Below are 24,817 nucleotides of genomic sequence, written 5' to 3'. Positions count from 1 at the left end.
TTTCCTTTCTACTCCAACTTGTGCCATCCTTCTTTCTTGACCGTCTTCCTACCCTATTGTTACATTTATGTTCAACAAACTCCCAGGACTTCCCTTGTCTAGTTAGGAAAAAAATGTAGCTTTGATGTCAGGAAAATAGAGAGATAAAGAAGATAGTTTCACTGGGATCAAGGATAGGATGGAGAGCCAATGAAACAGGAAGAACAGAGAATTCTAGATGAAAAGAAATGGGGAGCTGTGGGGAGGGCCGTTCAGGAGAAGACTTAGAATGGTCAAAATCACAGATGAGATGCTAGGTGGTACAGTGAATAGAGAACTGGACCTGGAGTTGAAAAGATTCATCTTTATGAGTTCAAATCTGGCCTTAGACACTTCTTCTTCCTCCCCCCCCCCCCCCCCGAGGCTGGGGTTAAGTGACTTGCCCAGGGTCACCCAGTTAGGAAGTGTTAAGTGTCTGAGACCAGATTTTCGGCCTTAGACACTTACTTAGCTGTGTGATCCTGAGCAAATCACTTAATCATGGTTTTCTCAGTTTCCTCTTCTGAAGAAGGAAATGGCAAACCACTCCAATATTTGTTAAGAAAATCCCAGAAAAAGGTTCACAAAGAATTGGACATGCCTGAACAGCAACAAAATCACAGAATTTTAGAATTGGCTGAAAAGAGATTTCAAAGGCCATCTAGTTTAACCCTCTTATTTTATGGATGAGAAAACTGACATCCAGGGAGATTAAGCACTACTTATCCAAGTTTATACAAGTATGAAGTGTCAGCCTCAGCATTTGAACTTAGTTACTCAGATTTCCAAACAATGCTCTTCCTATTGTACTATACTATTTCCATCAAAACAACATTATAAAATAAATTCCATAGTTTCATATGACATCTTTTATTTTTCAATGAATTAATGGGTTTTGTTAAAAGTGTTGCTTCTTTCTCTTTCTTTTTTTAAAGAACTTTTTGTTATTAGGGATGGCTCTGGGAAGGAGTGAGAAGGAGGATACAAGGGAAAATCTAAGTGATAAAAAAACAGCAATAAGAATATTTTTTAAAGAAAAAAATCAATTCAGTCACACCACTAAATACCATCTAATTTAACCTAATACAGTTTTTTTTAATCCCTGCTACAACATATCTGGCAAATGTTCATCTGAAGACCAACAGTAAGAGAGAATCCATTTCTTCTCAGAGCAGCCATAAATCTTTTCTCTTCATTTTCCTGGTATCAAAGCTGAGCCTTGCTACATTTCAATTTCTGGTCACTAGAAGCATGTGGCTTGCTCTTTTGAAACAGTATATCAGTACATGTGTCAATCAGTCAAAATATTTATTAAGTTCCTGATATATATATATATCAGGTACTGTACTCAGGATGGGAAATATAAATTTTAAAAATAAGACAATCCCTACTCTCAAGTGGCTCCCATCCCTAATTGCTACCAGGAGATGCTGGTGAAAAAGCTTAAGAGGAAGAGGAGGGAATGGGAAGGAATTTCTTTAATGATAAATCATTTGTCTCACTTTATGCTCATTAGTTTTTGAATGGTGAATAATGGTTTGGTATTTTACAAAAATGAAAAATTACTCTTGACTAATCTACCTTGGGGAAGGGAAGAGATGTTTGTTTATACACTGTTATGCTGCTTTCTCTTGGTGTCCAAGTCCTGGTTGGCAGATGCTCTGTCTTAGCAAATAAAGAGCATTATCAGTCTCAAAAAGACTTTTTAAGGTTTCCCAGTGGAGTTTTTAAAGCCCTTTAAACGAAAGAATGAATAAATGAGTGAATGAAAGAAAGAAAAAGCATTTATTAAGTGCTTACAATGTGTAAAACACTCTGATAAGCACTAGAGATACAAATAGAAAAGCCATATGGCTCCTGCTCTCAAGGATCTCACATTCTTCAGCTAAAAGTCAAATGAAAAGGTCCCGTGATAGTTAGAATGAAGTATCAAAGCAGATGGTAAAGCATCTTTTTAAATGACATCTCCACTGATAAAACTGTCTTCATTTCCAATGTGGAATTATTTGACAAGATTTTTTTTTCATTTCTGGGATTTCAAAAGCTGTGATTGCTGAAGAGGTAGAGGCTACACCTTTAGAGGAAATTGCTAGTCTCATCTCTGCAAGGGTTGAGTTCTTAGATGATGACTTTAGGGATTAGGTTGGAAACAGGGCCAGTGGTTGCCTAAAAGGCCTTGAACTGTTTCCATTGTAGTAAGAAGGGAGTTGGTGGTGGTAGTTTGACCTGCTTAGTATGTACAACCTTCCGTCTCTTCCCTTATGCACGTTGCTGCTTCAGGTAGGTGGACTTTCCTCCCTGTATTGGTGATTAGTTGGGGGGAATTCTGCCCTTTTACCCCCTAGATGATAGTTTCACAGGCTGTACTAGAAGCAGTGCCAGTAATCTGGGAGGCGCTACTGTTCTGATGGCTTTTTTGCTTTACCTTTCCATTAATGGCATTTGGTGAGTAGTTGTTATTGATGGTGATGAGGATGACAAATTTATTTTCCACAGAACTAGATAAAGCTACTTAATCATAAAATAAGTTGCCTCAAGAAGTAATGAGTTATTCTACTTGGCTCTGTTCCTGGTCTTCAAAATCATGTCTCACCTTCTGTTCATCAATTGGTTGGCAGTTAGTGGGAGTAATTGGTCTTTTTTCCCATGGATGATAGTTATGAGGACTGGGATAACACAGAACTTCCTTTTGTGCCGGGTCTCCTGACCCTGGAACATCTAACCTTGCAGACTTCTGATTCTGCACTATTATTTTGCCATTCCAGCTTCTCTTCTCTTGTTGGTGAGTTCCTTATGGAGTCTCTTTTGTGAAATAACTAAGTCTGGCCAGTCTTTATTCCCCTCTTGACTCTTCCTGACTTTCTAGGCTTCAAAACCATACTCCTCTGGGTACCTTCATTTTTCCCTTCATATCTCTAGTCAGTCTAATCTATATCTTGCCACTGGTGACTTTGCACAGCTCTCCCTCATTTAAATCCAATTCACTTGCCTGTCATGGTATCCCATCCTTGGATGTCATGGTCCTCTTCTGAGAATGGTATCTCAGACCTTTCAAATTCCCTTTTGTGTGTTGTCTTCCCCCATTAGACTATTAGTTCCCTGAAGGCAAGAACCACCTTTATTTTTGTTTATTTGTATCTCCAAAGCTTACCTAGCACAGGGATTAGAATGTAGTAAGCACTTAAAAATTCTTGTTTCTTCCTTCAATCACTAGAGATCTTCAAGCTGAATGACTACTTCTTGGGGATATTATGGAGGAGATCCCTATTGAAGTCAGGGTTGGTCTACAGGATCACTTAGTTGAGTCATCTTCTAATTCTAAGAGTCTGTAGTGCTGATTTTTTTTTAAGTCTACAAAACTGATTTTACAATAAAGGTAATATTAAAAGAAGAGACCTTTTCCCCATCTGCCCCTTAGAAAACATTCAGAGTGGTAGCTTCCTGGGATTTCCGTAAAAGCCATTGTTTTTGTGGCACACTGTTAATGCATGGGTTAAAGAAGACTGGAAGAAATATATTTGGTAGAATCCTTCAAAACTATTTTGAAAGTTTATTGCTTTAAATGACTTCTGCGGAATTTACAATCTTCCTTTCCTGGAATATTAAAAAAGCAATTGATTCAGTAATAGTTTTGACTGTTTATTCATTTGGATTGAAAACTTTAAATGGTGATTTTTTTTAATTTTAATTTTTATAACCACTCTGTTGTTAGCTAAGAAACAAATCTCAAGGTAATATAACAAGGCTAGCCAGATAGCCTGACCCTCATTAAGCTTCAAAATTGATTTGTTTGCAGAGTTTTTCCTACATTCTTTTCAAATGAGACAGAAAACCAAGAGGTATCTCTTTGTTCATCACATGCTTTTCAGTGTAGAAACTCTGAGTTAACTCTGGTGAAATCTTATTCATAGTAATAGAACTCGTAATTTCTTTAGTATAGAAAATTCCCAAATGGGAAACCTCCTTCTTCGAATGCAGATCAGCCCCTTTTCTGCAACTTGTTATTGTTGTTTTTTAAACTTAAATACAAAATAGGGGGGAAAAATTGCGCTGTGCACAGGAAAACATGAAAGATTCAAAATATAAAGCAATAAATTTCCATTTCTAGAAATCATACATAAATAAATGCTACACATTATGCTCAGAACTGTCCATCTTTGCTTTCTTGTTGGTTTTCTTTTGTTCTTTGCTGTGTACTTTTTACTTGCAACTTATAATCTTAAGAGTTTCCTAAATAAAAATCTCCCCCCCTCTCTCCCCTCTTCCATCTCTCCCCTCTTCCCTCTCCCCTCTCCCCTCTCTCTCTCTCTCTTCTCTCCTCGTCTCTCTCTCTCTCTCTCTCTCTCTCTCTCTCTCTCTCTCTCACTCTCTCTCTCTCTGTCTCTCTGTCTCTCTCTCTCTCTCTCTCTGTCTCTCGTCTCTCTCTCTCTCTCTCTCTCTCTCTCTCTGTCTCTCTCTCTCTCTCCTCTCTCTCTCTCTCTCTCTCTCTCTCTCTCTCTCTCTGTCTCTCTCACACACACACACACACACACACAAGACACACACAACACACACACCACACAGAGTCCACTGACCATATGTAGCCTGCAAAACTCCTAAGGATAATCAAAACCAGATAAAAATATATTAAAAATAGTCCTGAGGACAGCTAATCAGCATGTGGTGGGTAGGGACCTTTATGTATGGTTTGGTGGCTCCCATTTCTATTTGAATTTCACATCACTAACCTAGAACACTGTGACTTATTTAGGTCACACAATTAGTAGGAGTCAGAGATTAGAGGAGTCATTCAGCACTTGAAGGGTGACTATCTGCTAAGCTTCAGTGCTCAGGAAGTGAGAACGGCTTTCAAAGAACAGAAGCTACTCTGTAACAACCACTTTATGTTGTTTCAGCAAAAATTAAAACCACATCAGACAAAAGGGACAAATAGTCCCCTGCCTTCCCTTCTCAAAATTCTGTCCTCACATTCAGACCCTTCACTGACAGAAACCCCTCCGATTCTAACGTCCTAAATCTGCTAAGAACCTAAATAGGTAAGATTTTGAAAGCAAAGAAAATATTTTAGGAGCCAATGTTTAATTCCAGTATGTTCCTGTTGCCTTAATTCAGGGTGTTTTGTCACAAATCGGCAGCCAAAATACCCAAGATGTGTGGCCAGATGCTCTGAGGCACCGGCATTCTGAACAGATGTTTCCCAGCTTTGGCTTACAGTCCACTTAATATATAACAGCTGTGGGTATTCCCAAGGTCCAGAGTACCAGAGTATGAGATCTCTGAGGTCTATAAGAAGCAGTCTTCTGGACATCCATCCCACAGGTCCAGCCTAGAGATGTAGGTTGGTAGCTAAGTGGTACAGTGGAGAGAGTGCTGGGCTGAATTCAAATCTTGTATCAGACACTTTCTAGTGGTATAAGTCTGAGCAAGTTACCTAACCTCTCTAACCTATATTTCCTTATGTATAAAATGGGTATACTATTAGTGCCTATTTCACTAGATATGATTTCAAGAATCATATGAATTAATGTGTAAGGTGCTTTGTAAACCTTATAGGGCTATATCGAAGCTAGCTATAATTATGGCAATATAGTACCTTTAATATCAATGTCTGGGAATCATTGAATCCCAAAATCTTAGCACTGGAAGGAACCTCATTGTCACAGGGAAGGGGTGTTATGGATACAAGGAATAAACCAATTCTGACACATGAGAGGGTTGAATTGCATGAGTTTAGATTTCACCCAGTTTAACATATATTTTAACATGTTTGACACATATTAGATTGCTTGTCATCTAAGGGAGGGTTTGGGGAGGAGGAGGAGAAAATCTGAAACACAAAGCTATTCAAGGGTCAATGTTGTCAAATTATCCATGCATATGTTTTAAAAATTAAAAAACTTTAAAAAGAAAAAAAAAGATTTCATCCAGGACTGTTTATGGTTGCTTCCTGAAATTTTTATTAAGGGCTTTCTCAATATACTCATAGGTGACCCTGTTAGAAGTACCAAGATCCATTAAGCTTATTATATGTAAGTGGCTGTGCTGGATTCCAGGGATACAACAATGAATAAAAAAGTTCTCAAGGAACTTACTCTCTAACAAGGTTTATAAGGGGCATAAATAAGTTCTTAACCTGAGGCCCATGAACTTTTAAAAACAAATATTTTGATTACTGTGCTTCGATATAAATATTTTCTTTATATTTCAAAGTAATCCATTGTATTTCAGAAGAATCCTTTGTAGTCCATATTTTTCTTGCATTTTAAAAGCATTGTTCAGTGAAGGAGTCATAGACTTCTCTTGACCGCCAAAGAAGGTCTATGACATAAAAAAGTTAAGGACCCCTGACTTAGAATATGATTAATTCATAGAAAAGTTCTGAGACATTCAGATCCCTTGTAGGTAAGGAGATGGTACCACCTGGCTAAGTCAGAAAGTGTAGAAGAATTTCAAAGGGTAGCAATCGAGTTGAGAAGTAATGGGTTTGGGCATAGAAAATAGTTTGGACCAAGGATGGAGCTGGGAACAGGATGGGTGAATTTAAGGAATGGAAAAGGGATTCAGTTTTCATGGAATATAGTTTTTGAAAGGGAGTAGTAAAAAAGGAGACTGAAAGGCAGAATTATAGGTTTAAGACCAGAAAAACCTTGAAGGCCATTTTGCTGATAATAAAACTAAGACCCATGAAGAAGTAACATATCCAAAGTTAAACAAGTAATAAGTGGCAGATCTACTTATGACCAGGTCAAATTCTGAAAGGCTTTGAATGTAAGACTAAGCAGTTTGTATAACATTCAGTAGACAGGAGGCATTAAGAGTTTTTAAGAAGGAAAAGAATGTGATTTATACGTACACACATACACATATATGTATATGAGTATATGTGTACAGATATGTACACATATATACACATATATTTGTGTGTACATTTATATACATATTTATATATAACTTTGACAATAGATAAATTGGGAAAAGAAGATTGGAAGGAGACTTGTTAAAAGGCTATTTCAGGAGGCCAGATAAGAGCTAGTGAGAGCATTAATTAAACAGAGGAATAGCTTAGATTCAGGGATTATTCCAACACCTTGTATTTCTTTGCACTTATCACACATTCTCATTTGTATGAAAGTATTGGATATTATTCATCAAATCCTCCTTTACTACTTCACCAAAGAATGGAGGTAGTGACCCTGGTTTCTCAGAGGCTATGCCAGAAGATTGCAAGATGAGACCAGCACATTCTCCCATGCTGAGAAGGCTCCATGGCTCCGGTAGCTATTCATAGAGGATACTTCCCAAGAACTAGCCTGGCTAAAGAAAACAGAGGTTCGTATTTAATTGATGGATCACTTGGCAATTAATTTTTTTAGCCACAGCAACTTATGGAACAAAGAAAAATTCGAAATGGCTCCTGATCTTGTTTGGTAGGACAGCAACAACAGTGATAGAAAAGGAATCATTTTTAGACCATCTATAAACAATAGCTTTGCTCTTGGCACTCCAAATGTGAGATGCTTTTCTAATGATCAACAATACTGGGCATATTTATAGAGGGACTGATTGATTCATAGAGATGAAAAAGAAGAGAAAGAATTTGCAGTGAAGTGGAAGAATAGCTCACCGTTTTCCTTGGAGAGGTAAATCAAGGACTTGGCAGATTCGGTTTATCTTGTATCCAAAGGCAACAAGAAACATCATTTCATGGGACATTTACTCATCTCATACTGCAGTGCTTATAGTAAAAGTTTGCAAAACAACCCTCATGATAATTGCAGTTTATGTACCATGACATGTTATAGGGGAGGAAGAGTAAGAAAAATTCTGAAAAAAAATCATTAAAACCTTCCAAATTAGGTCTTCAAACAAAGAGTGAAAGAATATTTGATAGGAGATGTTGTGGGGAGTGGGAATTCTTGCTGTGGTATGGGTTTGCCATTGGAAACTGTAACAAAATAAATAAAAATGCAATATTTAAATCTTCAAGGACACAAGAGTTTGCTCGGGATGTGTGATCCACATCATTGTGGGGCATTCCCAAATCAAAAAGACCAAAGATCCATTTGAGTGTATTTTAATACTCAATGACTTCAATTCATATTGGGAAGTAGATGAGGCACAAGAAAATATATGGGAGTATAAGGATCAAGAACCAGGAATGAGAGAAGCCAAACATTTGCAGAATGCCTAGAAACCTCTTGCCTAAAGAACTGTACATGGATATCTGGACCTGGAATCAGGAAGACCTCCTTAGGTACCTATTAGTTATGTGACCCTAGGCAAATCACTTAACCTTTCAGTCCCAATTCTTCATCTGTAAAAGAAAGACTTTATGACCTTTGATTTCCCTTTTGTCAGAAATCATGATCCTATATATACATATATATAATATATATATATATACACTATATGTGTCCTTCAGGAAAAGAATAAAAAAGTTCTAGATATGATGAATAATATTATAAATAATGTTATAAAATAATATTATGAAAATTGAAATTGATTTTTATTTTATTTTAAGAGATGGAAAATGACTCATTACTAATGTGGGAGTAATTTCTAATCAGTTATCTATACCTAGTCAAGCCACTGTTTTGGTGGAGTAAAATTCTAAGTTAAAATAACATTAAAAGAAAAGTAAGGAAAAAGATATAGGGTATAATACAAATAATTCCAACTTGACCTCTTTAAATAAATTATCATTTGCTGGGCACATTGCAATGTTTTGTTTGTTTCTTATTTTCATTTTTCTGTGTTTCTTTTTCTATTTTCTATTTTCTTATTTTTTATTTAATTTTAAATAAATAGATATTTTTAAAAGTTAAAAAAATTATCAAAGGGAAATAGATGACACTGATACCAATTATAATAATTTAATGCAGAAGGGTTTTTTTAAATTAGATCTATGTTTTCATTAGTGTACAAAGTTCCTTGTGAGAAATAATATAGATTGACTTCTTCTACACAATTAACAATCTTACAGAGTTTCTTGGGAACAGTTGAGTGACCTGCCCAGGGTCACACAATAAGTAAAAGTTATAACAAGGACTTGAACTCATGCTACTGACTCTGGAGATGGTTTTATATCTACTATGCCATTCTGAGTTTACTATAAATCATTTACCAAAATGAGGAGAATCAAAGAAAATACAAACCCTGTTAACAGCCACTGGATTTGATTGCCAAAAGGAAAGAAGTGGCCGCCAAGGCCAACATTGATTTAGGACATAAATTTGCCTATAAAATCCTATAAAAAAAGTATGATGGAAAATTATGAAGCATATCACCTAATAAAACAGACAGAAGCAGTGGAGAGCGAAGCCAGATTCAAGAAAACTTGGCAAGTGACTTAGCTAAGCAAAGTCACATCAAGAGCATTTGTGAATAAAACTGGAAAGGTAAATCACAGCTAAATGATGGAAAAGATCTGCAAAGTTTTGTATAGAAACTTTGTTCTTGGGGTTGAGTTCAAATTCTATCTCAGATACTTACTGGTTGGGCTAAATCACATAACCAATCTTTGTCCCAGTTTTCTCATATCTAAAATGGGGATAATAATAGTATTTAAAGGCTTGTTATAATCCATTATTTATGAATTAACATCTGCAAAGTCCTTTGCAAATGTAAAAGTTTTTTTTTAATAAATGCTAGCTATCAATTGGCATCATTATTATTATTTTCACCATCAAGACTAAAAGGGCTACTACATTTGGTGGCTAAAATCATAGATCTGGATTTGCTTATAAAGGAGGTAGTAATGGCCCTGAAAACAAAGACAGGAAAAATGCAGGACTAGCCTGAGTATACATAAAGGATTTGTTTATGTTGGTTTGGGAGGTGGGGTTGGAGGGGAATGATGATGATTTTAAGAGAATTGAGGGATTAATACACAAGGAACCTGAAGGAGGAGAAAATGCCAAAGATGCAGGGAAAAAACCTTGAATAATATCATTATTACCCAAAAGAGGAGATGAAGAAAACATCAACAATTATCAGCCTATATACTTTTCCACATCTATATAATATTTTTATGAGAATAATCTACATATACATTGAAGGCATCTTTGACAAGAGCATTAGAACGGAACAAGCCTTCAATAATATGGAAAAATGTACCGAGTACAGAATTCTATTGCATTCATTGTATTTGCTGACTATAATTAAGCATTTGATATGGTAGAGCAAGATGTTACCTTAACAGGTCCCCTTTTGCTAAGTATTTCCCTTGCATACATCTAAATTATCCTAGATTCTTTTAAAATATTATGACACTAATTGCCTCAGCAAAATATATATATATATATATATATATATATATATATATATAATAACAGAGATAAACTTATTTGATGGCTCTTGGGAATAACACAAAGCAAGGCATGAAACAGAGAAATATATGCATGCAGAAGCTGGTCAGCACTGCTATGGAGGAAATATAGCATTGACTATGAGATACATTCCACCCAGCTAGTAGTTCACAGGATCACAGGGACCTTAGAGGTAATCAAAACTAATTTTAGAGATGGGGCTGAGAAAAGTTGAGTGACTTGTCAGGGTAGCAATCTAGTATATTTTTAAAATTAAAGCTTTTCATTTTCAAAACATATGCATGGATAATTTTTCAACACTGATCCTTTCAAAATATTGCAAAAAAAAATCATATAATCTTATTGCCGTCTACTCATTTCTGCTATTTCACCTAGCATCAGTTAATGTAAGTCTTTCCAGGCTTTTCTAAAAATATGCTGCTGATCATTTCTTATAGAACAATAATATTCCATAACATTCATATGCCATAATATATTCAGCTGTTTTCCAACTGATGGGCATCCACTCATTTTCCAGTTTCTTGCCACTATAAAAAAGGGCTGTCACAAACATTTTTGCACACATGGATCCCTTTCTCTCCTTTAAGATCTCTTTGGGATATAAGCCCAGTAGAAACACTGCTGGATCAAAGGGTATGCACAGTTTGATAGCCCTTTGGCCATATAGTTCCAAATTGCTCTCCAGAATGGTTAGATCCATTCACAATTCCACCAACAATGTATCAGTGTCCCAGTTTTCCCACATTTCCTCCAACATTCATCATTCTTTTTCTGTCATCTTAGCCAATCTGAGAGGTATATAATAGTACCTCAAAGTTGTCTTAATTTGCATTTCTCTGACCAATAGTGATTTAGAAAATCTTTTCATATGACTAGAAATGGTTTCAATTTCTTCATCTGAAAATTATCTGTTCATATCCTTTGATCATTTATTAATTGGAAAATAGCTTAAATTCTTATAAATTTGAGTCAATTCTCTATGTATTTTAGAAATGAGGCTTTTATCAGAACCCTTGAATGTAAATTTTCCTCCCCCATTTATTGCTTCCATTCTAATCTTCTCTGCATTGATTTTGTTTGTTTAAAACCTTTTAAATTTAATATAATCAAAATTATCTATTTTATGTTCAATAATGAATTCCAGTTCTTCTTTGGCCACAATATCCTTCCTTCTCTACACATCTGAAAGGTAAACTATCCTTTGTCCTTCTAATTTGCTTATAATATCACTCTTTATGTCTAAATCATAAACCCATTTTGATCTTATCTTGGTATCCGGTGTTAGGTGTGGGTCATTGCCTAGTTTCTGTCATACTAATTTCTAATTTTCTCAGCAGTTTTTGTCAAATAGTGAGTTCTTATCCCAAAAGCTGGGGTCTTTGGGTTTGTCAAACATTCATCTAGTATATTTCTGAGGCAAGATTGGAACCCAGGTAATCCTAATTTGAAGTTTAGCCCTTTAGTTATTGTGATGATTATATTAAACTATTCCGTACTGCAGAAACTGCAGAAACTTATGAGAACTATAACTATTGAAAAGTGTCATGGAATAACTCTCCTTTCATAAGGGGATTGAGATTGTCTATTGTCTTGGCTAATAATAATGTGCAATTAGATGGAAACCTAAATTAATTAATCTATTAGTATATTTTACATATGCATATATATGTATATATGTTTATGTGGATGCATGCATCCATGTATGTATATGTGGATATACACATGTGTGTCCAGGTATATATCCACACAATTGCATGTGCATGTGTGTGTATGTATGTTTGTATATATGTAGCTAGAGCACTGGGCCTAAAAAAGATCTGAGTTCAAATGTGACCTCAAACATTATATGTCTGACCCCGAGCAAGTCAGTTAATCCCTATTTACCTCAGTTCCTCATCTGTAAAAAGGGGACATATTGGAGAAGGAAATGACAAACCATTCTAGTATTTTTGCCAAGAAAAATTCATAGACAAATCCATGAGGTCGATAACAATATCTATATCTATATCTATATGTACATACACATTAATATAGATAGATATATAGATTTAAATACATGTGTACAGTATATATAGATATATACATACACACATATGGGCAGATTCTGTAAATACACAATGAATTGAACCTACTATTTTACAAGAAGAAGATCACAAGCTAGCTATCCTTTGGAAAATTGCAAAATTCTTTTAATGTCTCTGGAGTTCTCTTTGAAATTTAGGCTTATCTTTTTAAAAACAATATTGTGCTGGTATTGTTTGGCTATAAATTGTAAAACTACATCTTTTGTAAGACTGAAAAATGAGCATCACTCAGCAAGTGATGGTGAGGAACATGGTGGGTGGGTGTAACCTGTAAAATATAATGAACAAAAAATTACAAAGGAGAACCAGAGCAAAGGATGATGTCAAATAAACGTGAACAAAAAAAAGATGAGCAGCAGATGGGGACCATGAGCCTTGGCTTATGGTCAATTTCTCTACTTTACTGGGGTCTTCACAATCTCAAGAGAAAGTAGGAATGATCTTGGAACATTGGGAAGGACTCACTTTGGTGAACTTTTGGAAGATCATGGAAAGAGTTCTACAAGATAGGCAGGACTGGATTTGAGTTTTTAAGATTATTTTATGACACAGATTCATGGAACCTCAGAATCAGAAAGATCTTCAGAATTCATCTTTTGGCTCCAACTCTAAATAAATAAGATTTTTTTCTACTCTAGCCCCACAAACAACCTTTGCTTGAACATCTGTAGTGAGAGAATCCACTACTTCCTGACAAAAGTCCACTTCTTTTTTGGACAGCTTTCAAAGCTAAGAATTCCCCTGCAACAGGCCAAAAATCTGCTTTTCTGAGACTTCCACATAGTAGTCTTGCTTCTACCCCTAGATAATTCTTTTTGGTGTCACTGATCCGTTTGGAATCTGAGGAAGCCTACAGACTCCTTCTTGGAATAATAGCTTTAAATCCATAAAATAAAAGATGACAAAGTAAATACAATTACCAAAATTAAAAAAAAAAAACAAAGCCAAGAGGCCCAGAATTAAGGATCCTGCTCTAAGACTAAGAAAAAATAAAGTCTAAATCTTTTAAACTTTCATGTACTCAAAGACTTCTGCTTCATCCCTTTGAGGCAAATCAGAGGAAAGTTATTAACATATGAGAAAACTCAAAGCAAAGACATATTACATAACTTGACCAAAGTCACACAGTTAGCTAGTGAGTAAAATTTATATTTAATTTGCCTTTGCTTTCTCCAAATGCCTATTTTTTAAATAGAGAACTTGTTTTTTTTCTTTAAACAAAATGTTTTCAATAATCAAGCATTTTTTCTCCTCCCTCTTAACTTCCCTCCACATACTGAGGGGAAAAAGGAGAGAAGGGAGGGAGGGAGGGAGGGAGAAAGACAGAAGGGAGGGATGAAGGAGGGAAATGCAGGAGGAAAGGAGAAAGAAAGGAGGAAGAAGAGAAGGAAGGAAAGGAAGGAGGAAAGAAAAGAAGGGAGAAAGGAAGAAGGAAGGGAGAACTCATATCTTATAAATATAAATTTAAAAAATAAATTACCTTTTGACTGATTATATGATATATGAAGTTCTGTGACTTCATCAGTGTGGGTAGCTAGTGAAAGAACTAGCATTTGGGGGAAATTCAACTGAGTAGAAGGTGATGAGAGAATCTAAGGCATATGATTGAAAGTCCCAAGATAGAAATCATGGGAAGTAAAAAGGTTAAAATCCTGGGAGGCCAGAATATTTGGAAGGGATGAAAAATGAGATGGAGAAATCTGGGAGCTGACTATTAAACTTATTGGAGAGAAAGGGAGAGATAATGATTCATCTAAAGCTCTGGACAGGATGGATTAAACTTTAGAAAAGAAGAGGCTGGTGCTGACTGATAATAGCAAAGAGAAGATTTAAACATGGTAGTGGGGTGCAATGACTATCCCTCCTCCCTATGAATTTTCAAGAAGAATTGGGAAGAAATAAGATGAGAAAGAAAAGTTAAATGGTAAGGGTTAACAGAGAGTAATAACTGGAACAGATGCCCCTCCTCAGAAGAGCAAAAGAATAGCTTCAACAAAAGAACTTTTCCTTACCTCCCTTATCTCACACATTGATTTATCAACGAGCAAAGGAAGAATCAAAAGGAGCAACAATCAATCAATGGATGAATCAACAAGTATTTATTAAGTATGTTACTAGGCCTGTGATACAAACTGGAATTACAGGTACAAAGAATGAAACAATCCCTAGGTGCAGTTAGTTTACATTCTAATAGGAGGAAAAACAACTGCATATAAAATATAAATAAATATAAGCATACACATATATACACATATATGTGTATGATGTAAATGAAAGTGAATGAATGTAAATGTATGCACAATCAAGGTAGTTTGGGAGGAAGGGCACCAAAATGTGCACAACTGCCAATAGCTTGTCCTCTTGGGGAGTGTGTGGTTACAGAGCCTTTGTCTTAGAGATCCGTTACCCATCTACCCTGCCTTTGTAGGAGAACATTGAATAACTAACGTAGAAGACTGGGACCCTGGTATAATATCATCCCTATAAATAAAACTAGCAATCATATAGTCTGTGGGCAATCCCTGGATATGGAATCAAGACCTGGTCTCATATCTCAGTTCTGTCACGTATGCCCTGTGTGACCGTGGATGAGCCACTTCATTGCTCTTACCCTCAGCTTCTTCATAATTAGGCATCAAGATGGTCAGTGGTTAAAGCTCTGGACTTGGAGAAAGGAAAACTTCAGTTGATTTGACCATAGATACTTCCCAGCAATGTGACCCTAGATAAGTCACTTAACTACCATGTGTGCCTCACTTTCCCCATCTGTCAAATGGGGTCAATAATAAAACCTCCCTCCTAGGGTTATATGAAAAACAAATGAGATAACATTCAGAATTGCAGATCTTACAACTATATAAAGGCTAACTATTGTTATGTCTTCTAAAATGAGGGGAGTTATACAATATCCCAGTTTCTTAAATTATGATTTATTATCAGTAAATATTTGATTTGTTTACCAATTTTATATACCTATATATCAGAGGTCATATAAAAATTTCTCAGTCAAGGGTCATGAGTAGGAAAAGTTTAAGAAGCTCTGATCCAGATGATCTTTAAACCTATAAGCCTTTGAGCTCTGTTATAGTAGTCGATGACAGCATCTAAAAATCTGAATCAAGGTCTTGGGAATTGTGGTGGTGTGGTACCAGAACTATAAACTGACCACAATGGGGACAATTCCAAAGAAGGGATGGGAAGGCATGTGGCTCTTAAGATGACAGTAAAAGGAAAATTACTAAGGTCATGTTCTCAGGCTGCATCTGTAACTGCAAGAGAATCTTGGAGGCAGCATGTTTTGCAAATTAAGACTTTCTCTATGAGACTATGCAATATATCCAACCAGATCTAACAAATAATAGTTGGTTAGGTGGGGGGAAAAACCCAAAACATCCCAGTTAAGTGATGGACTCATTTGACCCACTGTATGTCAGTCAGTCTGGTCTTCTCAATGAGCTGTAAGTCTAGAAGAATATGGATTCCATCCAAGACTCTTTAAAGTCTACTCAGCAGCAAACTTAACTTTTTAATCTTTCATAATTTTGTGCTGCTCCATAGAGCTATAATCAGGCAAAGGAAGCCAGGGTAAGAAAATTAGTTAAAATAGGCAGCTTCTAAATGAGGCTGCTTCCTAATCCTACACCATAACTTACTCCCGCAGTTCTGTCCTGATCAGTGGTTCTCAAAGTGTGGTCCAAAGAATTCTTGTGGGGTTTGGGGGAGGGTGTCTGAAACTCTCAATTGAAACCACACAGCTATGAAGTGTTAAGTGTCTTAGGCAGAATTTGAACTCAGTTGCTCCTGACTCCAGGATTGGTGTTCTATTAACTGTGCCCACAAGCTGCCCCCCCAAAAATTTTCCATAAATATCATCTTATTTTATTCTAACAACACCCTGGGAAGTAGGTGCTACCATTAACCCCACTGTCAGATGAGAAAACTTAAGGAGACTCAAGTGAAAAAACTTGTCCAGGATCATACAGCTGGGAGATGTCTGAAGTTGGATGTGACCTCAGCCTTCCTGACATTAGCTCCAATCCTATGTCCACTAGCTGACTTATTGCTGAGTCTTCTGAAAGATCATATTCCTAAAACTTTTTTATTCCCCAAAGACCTAGCCAGTTACTTAAGGCTTCTCTTCTTTCTCCACCTGGTAATTTCTCTTTAATGTCCCAGTAAACATAGTGCATTACAAGGTGATAATAATAATTAGGCTGTATAAAGCAGACTGCCCATATTGATTTATTGTGTGTCTTCCGTCACTGTGTTCAGGTCATGCAATTATTCTCTCTTTCCTAGAAGAGGAATTATCCTCTCGTTCTAGACCAGACTGTCCCAGAGCACATTCCCTTGTTGCTAGAGAGAATTGTATTAACTCTACCAGGTGGTAAAACTCAAATGTTTTTATTACACAGTCAAGTTTACAGGCAAAGTCAACAGGGAGGATCATTTGGAAGAGGACAGAAGTACTATTTGAACCTCAAACGTTTCTATTACACAGTCCAGTTTACGGTAAAGTCAACAGGGAGGGCCATTTGAGAGAGAACAGAATTACTCTTTAATCCCAGAGGTTAGAAGGTTAAATAATGGATTAAAATTAAAAATTGCCAAATTTGATGCCAGGAAAAATTTTGCAATGGATAGAGCAGTGAATGGGATACCTGGTAAGGTAGGGGGCTTCCCTTCACTGGAGACCTTCTAGCAAAGTGTAGGAGGCCATTTAAACGCTAAGTTGTAAATGAAATGATTCAGGCTAATTCCAATCGATTTGTGATAGAGCCATCTGCATCCAGAAAGAGGACTATGGGTGTTGGGATTCAAAGGAGACTCCCAAAAGGTTGGGGTTCCAGACCAGTGTCAGTAGGTATTTCAAAAGAATTTGCAGGTTTGGACCTATTTCCAAGTCAAAGGGCAAAGTTTATTATAATTGTAACACCAATTAAACCAAATTAGCATAGAACCAGGAGCAAAAAGATAAATTTTAGGAAAAAGAGAGATCAGATGCATGTTACTGATATGCTAATTGTACGGCTTACAGGTGGATTTGAGGAGTGGTCTGACCTACATATCATTATTATCTCAGAAACTTTGTTATTACTGACCAACAGATCATTACCTGACAGACAGTAATGTTCATAGAACTACAGCACTCCGAAGGCCAGATGGCCATAGGGTTATTGACACATCTCCCCTAGAAGCTGCATCCCATCATTTCACCATTTTTGTTATTGTTTATTTGCTTTTTCATCGTTTTTCCCTGTTTGATCTACTTTTTCTTATGCAGCATAATAAATATGGAAATATGTTTAGAAGAACTACACGTTTAACCTATGTTGGATTATTTGCTCTCTAGGAGAGGGTTTGGGGGACGGAAAGAGAAAAATTTGAATATAAGGTTTTGCATGGGTGAATGTTTTCCTTTGTTTTGAAACTCTTTAAAATTTTTTTAACATAATATCTTTTTATTTTCAAAATACACATAAAGGTAGTTTGTTACACAATAAAAGCAACCCACCCTGGGCAAGGATGAGTTTAAGCCTTGGCAAAGCTACTGCAGGAGTCCTCCTCCCTACTAGTGCTGGTATCTCTTAGTGAAGCACTTAATACTGTCTTAGTGTTTGTTCTTTCTTGCCTCTCAGGGTAAATAGAACTTTGACTGGAGAAGTTGGAGGAGCTTTGGGTGAAATAGTAATGATTATTTTGACCAGAAAGAAAAACACCAATCCCTAAAGCTGCAAGAAAATTGGCCACAGGCTACCCAGAGAGACCTCATGGGGCACCCTGATATGCCCTTGTAAACGAGAAGAGCTATGTTAGGCAGCTAGGGGACTCAGTGGATAGAATGCTGAAATTGTAGTCAGAAAGACCTGAGTTCAAATCCAGACTGAGGCACTGGACAAGTCACTTAACCTCTCTTAGGTTCAGTTTGTCTGTGAATAGACTTATCTGTGGATTACATAGCGAGAACATGTGAGATGCAAGTTTTAAACACAAGCCTTTCTGACAGGCCATCCCTCTGCACTTTCCCCATAGTGCATCTCTAATAATCAGCCTTAGATGGAACTTGCCTTGAAAGATTTCCTTTTCTATTTAATTGCTTTTAATTAGACCCAAACATTCAATTCTTTGGGTTTCTTCTTTTAGATAAAAGTCACTAGACAGTATCCTTGAGTACATTGTTGTTCAATCATTTTTGACTAACATTTCATGACCCCATTTAGGGTTTTCTAGAGTGCTTTGCCATTTCCTCATTTTGTTTATTTTCCATTTTTGCAGATGAAGAAACTGAGGCAAACAGGGTTGTGTGACTTGCCCAGGTGCATACAGCTAGGAAATGTCTGAGGCTGGATTTGAACTAAGGACTTCTTAACTCTAGGCTCCATGTTCTATCCCTGAAGGCACTGGCTACTTCCATACTCGAGCATACTTGAGTAAAACCCATTTTTTTAGAACCAAAGTGTTTCTTAAAGTCAGGATTAATTGGATTGCTTCCAAGCCTTGGAAGCATCTATTTTATTTTGATATCATAAAAATCTCTCTCTCTACAGGGGCTCATCTTTTTTGTTTATGAGAACATTTCCATAATTTCAATTCTGTTTACACCAAAGCTTGTTAAAATTTAAGCGTGTTCAAGTTTCATAGTGCTATTGAGGAAGTTATAAATTAAATACCAGAAAAAATGAGATTTTTAATGAGATCCAGGCATATTTAATGTAAGAATCAATGTGCCTGAATACTTATATACTGTAATATAGAATTTTTTAAATAATGGAGATATATCATAGATTTGAAAGTACGCAAGCACATGTTTCCTGTTGGTTTTTTTTCTTCTTCTTCTTCTTCATTAAAACAGTAGAATATCTTCATGATGCATTCAGGAAATTTTATGCATCAAGCCAGAACACAATTGGAGATAGTGACTCTGGACAACTGACCTCACATTTTAGGGCTCCTCAAGTGACTTGAAGGGTTTAAGTTGTTGACCTACTTTGGTAAAGGGAATTCCTTTACTTGAAAGTTCCTTATCCTTATGGGGCTCACAATGGTAGGAGAGAAAGACATGTACTTCAGTCACCCACTCCAGTGATTCAGCACTTTTTAAGTACCAACTAAGTATAGAGCAAGATAGTGCTTACTTTCTATGTGACTTTGGATAAGCCACCTGAGATTCATAGACCTTTATCACTTGGATACTTGGATTAAAATGCCTCTGAGAATCTTTCTAGATCCTGATGGATGATCCTAAAACACAAAGTGACCTGGATGAGATTTGGCTGCATCTATACAATGTTAACAATAAGGAGATGAGCATAAAGAGCAGAGTAAAAACGCTTTGGAATGCTATTTCACAACATACAGTGAAAATAGTTGTCAGATTGTCCCTGACAAACTGTAGCAATGAGATTAGGACCCAAGACCAAAGGATGGACAGATTAGGATTAATGATCCTATTGTACTTGTAATCAGAAAAGAACGGAATTCAAATTCTGTCTCTGATTATTAATTGTGTGACCATTAATTTATGTTACCAGAAGCAAGTAGCTTATCTTTTAACATGTCTTAATTCCCTTATCTATTATTGTTGTTCAGTCATGTCTGACTTTTCTTGACCCTATTTGTGGTTTTCTTGACAAAGATCCTAAAGTAGTTTGCCATTTCCTTCTCCAGTGTATTTTATAGATGAGAAAACTGAGATAAACAGAGTTAAGTGACTGGTCCAGATTTAAAGGCCAGATTTGAACTCAGGAAGATGAATTTTCCTGATTCCACATTACACTTGTCTATTAGAAACATACTCTTGACACTGAAAATCAGATACCGAAGAAAATTCATTTAAAAAGAATCTTAAGGAATCATCTAAACGTTTCTAGCCAGAAATAGGCTCCTGGAGCCCTGAGCACAGAAATGAAAGAAACTTTTTACTTGTTATCTTGGCACAGTCTCTCCCCACAGAGACCAGATTGGTCCATTCTCTTCTGGGCTACTATCTTCTGATATACCACTGTATGTTTCCCCTAAATATGGATGAACATGTTTCCTCTCCTTTGTCATACGTCCCATGTTCAAAAATGGCAGAAAATCCTCCTATGGGATGTGTTGTTTAATATTCAATTAGCCTATTTGCAGGCTCAATAGTGATTTGGTCAAGTCAGGTCATTGACCCCAACTAGTTTGGGCTGGATGGGCTATTATCTTAAATTTGTGGTTTTCTCAAAATCACAAGACTCTTTCTGATTGGCTGAATCCATTTGTGCCTTCCTAGAATTCCAATTCCATGTTTGCTCAAGGCTTTTATTAATCATTTAATTGTTCAGTGGAATCTTAACCTTTTTTAACCTCTCAAATTCTGAAAACCTTTTGGTCAATGGTACCCACTATTCTACACTACCTCAAAGATTGCAACATTCTGTGGAAACCAAACTTTTCAATATTTCTCACATGTCTCAAGGTCAGTATTTAGCTCATTAAAATTTTCTGTAACTTAGCAAATTCCAAAATTTTCATAGAGATATACCCCAAATCATGAGCTATATTTGCATATATATTTATACCAACTCTACCATACAATGGACTCAAATTTTTCCTTGTTCTTTATGTATTGACCCATCAGTACTAAATCAATGTTAGCTTACAGTATAGTGATTATCAGCATAATTATCATTTTCTCAAGGCTCAGTCACAATTATAATTATCAGTAATCATAATTATCATTAAATTAATCTTCAGTTCATGTTACCCAACACAGAATGATATGCCAAGCTACATGACAAATGAGAAATGCCATAAAAACCCTGGGGTGATGACTGTATTGGAAAGTAGCCTCTAGTCAGAAAAGAGAGTTAGGTGGGTCACAGAGTAAAATGAAGAGATGATAAATAGAGCACATGATTAACAGATTGGATCTGCTGGGATGGATGCTAGGAGGTCAGGAGGTTGAAAGTAAATGGGATGGCCCAAGAATTTGGCTCCTTGCTCAGAAATGGAAAGGGTGAATATAAGATCATGAAGAATGGTAATGATAGCTAGGACTATTCACCAGATTTCTTTTATTCCAAAATTTTTTACAGTTCACACCCTGTTACGCATTTCACCTTCAAATAACAACAATAATAATAGCAACTAGAATTTATAATAGTGTTTTATGGTTGGTAAAGCTCTTTAAAAACAACTCATTTGATCCTCACAACAACTCTGGGAGGTAGGTGCTATTATTATCCCCATTTCACAGATGAGGCAGATAGAGATTAAGTGACTTGCCTAGATTCACACAGCTAGTAAGTGTCTAAGGTTGGATTTGAAGCCAGGTCTTCTGGAGGTTACTTCCAGAGCTCTATCCATTGCTCCTCTTAGTAACCTTAATATTATGTATCATAAAATATACCATAAAAATAAGCAGTGCCTGTGAAGTGCTACAAAGATAGGGAAATGAGATAGTCTGTTTCCTCAAAGGAGTTTATTATCTGGGCAGGGGAAAGGGGAGGTGGAGAGAGACGACAAGACAATTATGGATATTAACCTGATGCAAGGTAGAATGTGTAGCAGAAATAGAGCTATTCTAGAAACATTGGAGAAGGGAAAGAACACTTTTAGAGATGGGAATTATCTGGAGGGGGTGGTGCCTGAGCTGAGCCTCCTGAGGGGGGGAAAAAAAGGATTTTAACTCAAAGACTTGAAAGCAAGGATACATTGTAGATGTAGACTAAGGAACAAAGTTGATCATTAGTCTGACTAAAACAAAGAAGGGAAGATGGGGAGTATTATGAGATAAGGCAGCAAAGGAAGATTTTAGTCATCTTATAGGAGGCATTTAATGGCTGAAATACAATTTTGTAGTATAGTGGAGAAAATATTTGATTATTTTCCCTTCATTATCTCTTAGAGAAGGAGGAAGAAGAAGGGGAGGGGGAGAAGGAGGGAAAAAAGGAAAAGGGGAAAAAAGGAAGAGGAAGAGAAGTTTCCTTGGCTTCTTTCAAGATTAAATTCAAATCTTACCTTTTGAAGAAGGTGTTTTCCACTTCCCTTAAATGACAGAGCCTTCTTTGGGATTGTCGTCTATTCATTTTTTTAATATCTTTTAAGTATCTATTTACCCCCATTAAAATGTAAGTTCTGGGGAGGAAGGGACTGTTTTGCCTTTTTTGTATTCCTCCTGCTTAACACAGTGCCTGGTAAATATTAAATGCCTAATAAATGCTTACTAACTTGATTGACAATCTATTTAGCCATAAGCAACTTGCTTAACCTCTCAAAACATGGGCAGGTGGCTTAACTTTTCTGTCTTGGTTTCCTCATCTGTAAAATGAGAATAATAATACCTTCAGTACCTTCTTTATTGTGTAGTTGTGATCCAATAAGACAGCTATATAAAGTGCTAATCCCCAGCTAGGTACATTGTTTTAGCTTAAGATAACAGAGAACCACTGAAAGACTTTGAGGTAGAGAATCTCAGGGTCAAACCTATACATTGGGGAATTTATTTTCTGCTGTAAAGATGGACTGGGGACGGGAGACATTTATCGAATTGAAATTAATTGAATTGATTAAGGTAACTATTTTTCAAATGTCTTTTGTCTTTTCTCTTTCAGTGGCCCATATGTGTAATATCATGGAGCATAACTGTGCCCACTTTTGTATCAACACACCTGGCTCCTACCTTTGCAGATGCAAACAAGGATATATTCTGAACACAGATCAGAAAACTTGTAGAAGTAAGACATATTTTTCCCCTAATTTGAGTATACTTTTTCATTTTAGCTATATCTCTCTTCTCTTCTTTCTCTTATTCCTTGTCTTCTTCCTCCTTGTTTTTCTTTTCCGTCTTTCTCTATCCTTTTTCTCTCTCCAAATACATCTACATTAGTTGAATTTTCTCTAAGATTCAATTCCTACTTTTCAAAAAGAACTTTCTTCCCTATGGTGAGATAGCTGGATGGTACAGTGAATAGAGCGCTGCTCTTAGAGACAAAAAGACTCATCTTTCTGAGTTCACATCTGGCTCTAGATACTTACTAGCTGTGTGACCCTGGACAAGTCACTTAATCCAGTTTATCTCAGTTTTCTCATCTGGAAAAAACCACACCAATATCTTTACCAAGAAAACCCACAATGGGGTCACAAAGACTCAGGATTGGAATGAGTGAATAACAACAATCTCAGGGACAACTAGTAGAATTTTAGGCAAACAGTAAATGCTTAATATATGTTTGATTGATTCAAATGTTTAAGCTAAATTTACCATGTATATAACTTTGGGCAAATTGTTTAATCTCATGATGTTTCACTTTTTTCCTTTATAAAAGGATGATTTTGAATAAGATGCCCTCTAAAATCCCTTTTAGACTGATGATAACAGTGAAGACAACTACAATTCATTTCAATAAACATTTATTCAGTTCTTATGTGGCAGACACTGTGATAAGGGATACAAAAAGAGGCAAAATACAGTTCCCAGTCTCAAGAAACTTACATTCCCCCTCCTCTTCCTTTTCCTCTTCCTCCTCTTTCTTCTCCTTTTCCTTTTTTTTTTCTTTTCCTCCTCCTCCTCTTCCTCTTCCTTCTCACATTTATATGCTATTTAAAGATTTTTAAAGTACTTTATTATTTCACTTTATCCTTATAACAACCCTGAAAGATAGTGTTGTGCCACAGTTCCCTTTTATTGTCCTGCCTCAGTTTCCCTAAATTGTTCTGCCTCAGTTTCCCTGGTTGCAACCCCCTTTTCTGTTTATTAAAACTGAGATAATTACAGCTGTGGAGATCTGCTATCCCAAAAGCTAAAACTCCAGATGTCCTATCTCAGATACATATTTGGCATTGTTTATACCTCTAAGTCCAGACTTCCTGGCTCTAAACTGGATACTTCCTTAACTCTCAGTTTGCAAGAATTTATGGTTCTATCCCTCAACCTGTAAGAACTGGATTGATGATCCCTGTCTGGAGATTCCCATTCTCAGTGTTCTGGTTCAACCCCTGCTTTTGTCTATCTGAGCTTAGAACCATATATATGTCATTGAGAACTCACATTCGCTGCTAGATGCTTTGGACATCAGCCCTGAGGGGCTTAAAGTTTAAAAGACTCATTAGGGTCATATATCTAGTAAGTATCTGAGGCTGGATTTCAAGTCAGGTTTTCCCAATTCCAGGCCCAGTGTCCTATCCATGTTACCACCCCGCTGCCTATGTATATTTTCTTTGTGTAATTCTTATTCTTTTGCTTAAAAGTTTGTTGAAGATCATTCTAACTTATTCTCTCATTAATTATTCCCTGAAGGGTTATTTTATTATTTTAAGGTTCAAAAGAAACCTCCAAAAGACTGGGGTTCCAGATCTGTGTTGGGAGATAACCTCAAAAGAATTTGCAGGCTTGGACCCATCTCCAAGTCAAGG

The 24,817-nt window shown here is 36.4% G+C and overlaps 1 protein-coding gene across 2 annotated transcripts in view; it reads left to right on the top strand.

The window, feature by feature from the left end:
- MATN2 (matrilin 2) overlaps positions 1-24,817 on the top strand; it is a 196,065-nt gene that overhangs the window by 73,419 nt on the left and 97,829 nt on the right. For both annotated transcript variants that reach the window (XM_074268809.1, XM_074268802.1), the window contains exon 4: positions 23,017-23,139. In XM_074268809.1, the coding sequence (XP_074124910.1) occupies positions 23,017-23,139 (123 nt within the window). The remainder of the gene's footprint in view (positions 1-23,016; positions 23,140-24,817) is intronic.

This window comes from Sminthopsis crassicaudata, chromosome 1 (genome assembly GCF_048593235.1).
Source record: "Sminthopsis crassicaudata isolate SCR6 chromosome 1, ASM4859323v1, whole genome shotgun sequence".
In the NCBI taxonomy this organism is placed as follows: domain Eukaryota; kingdom Metazoa; phylum Chordata; class Mammalia; order Dasyuromorphia; family Dasyuridae; genus Sminthopsis; species Sminthopsis crassicaudata.
The sequence above is the reverse complement of the archived record's forward strand: the minus strand, read 5'-3'. Positions and strand labels throughout refer to the sequence as shown.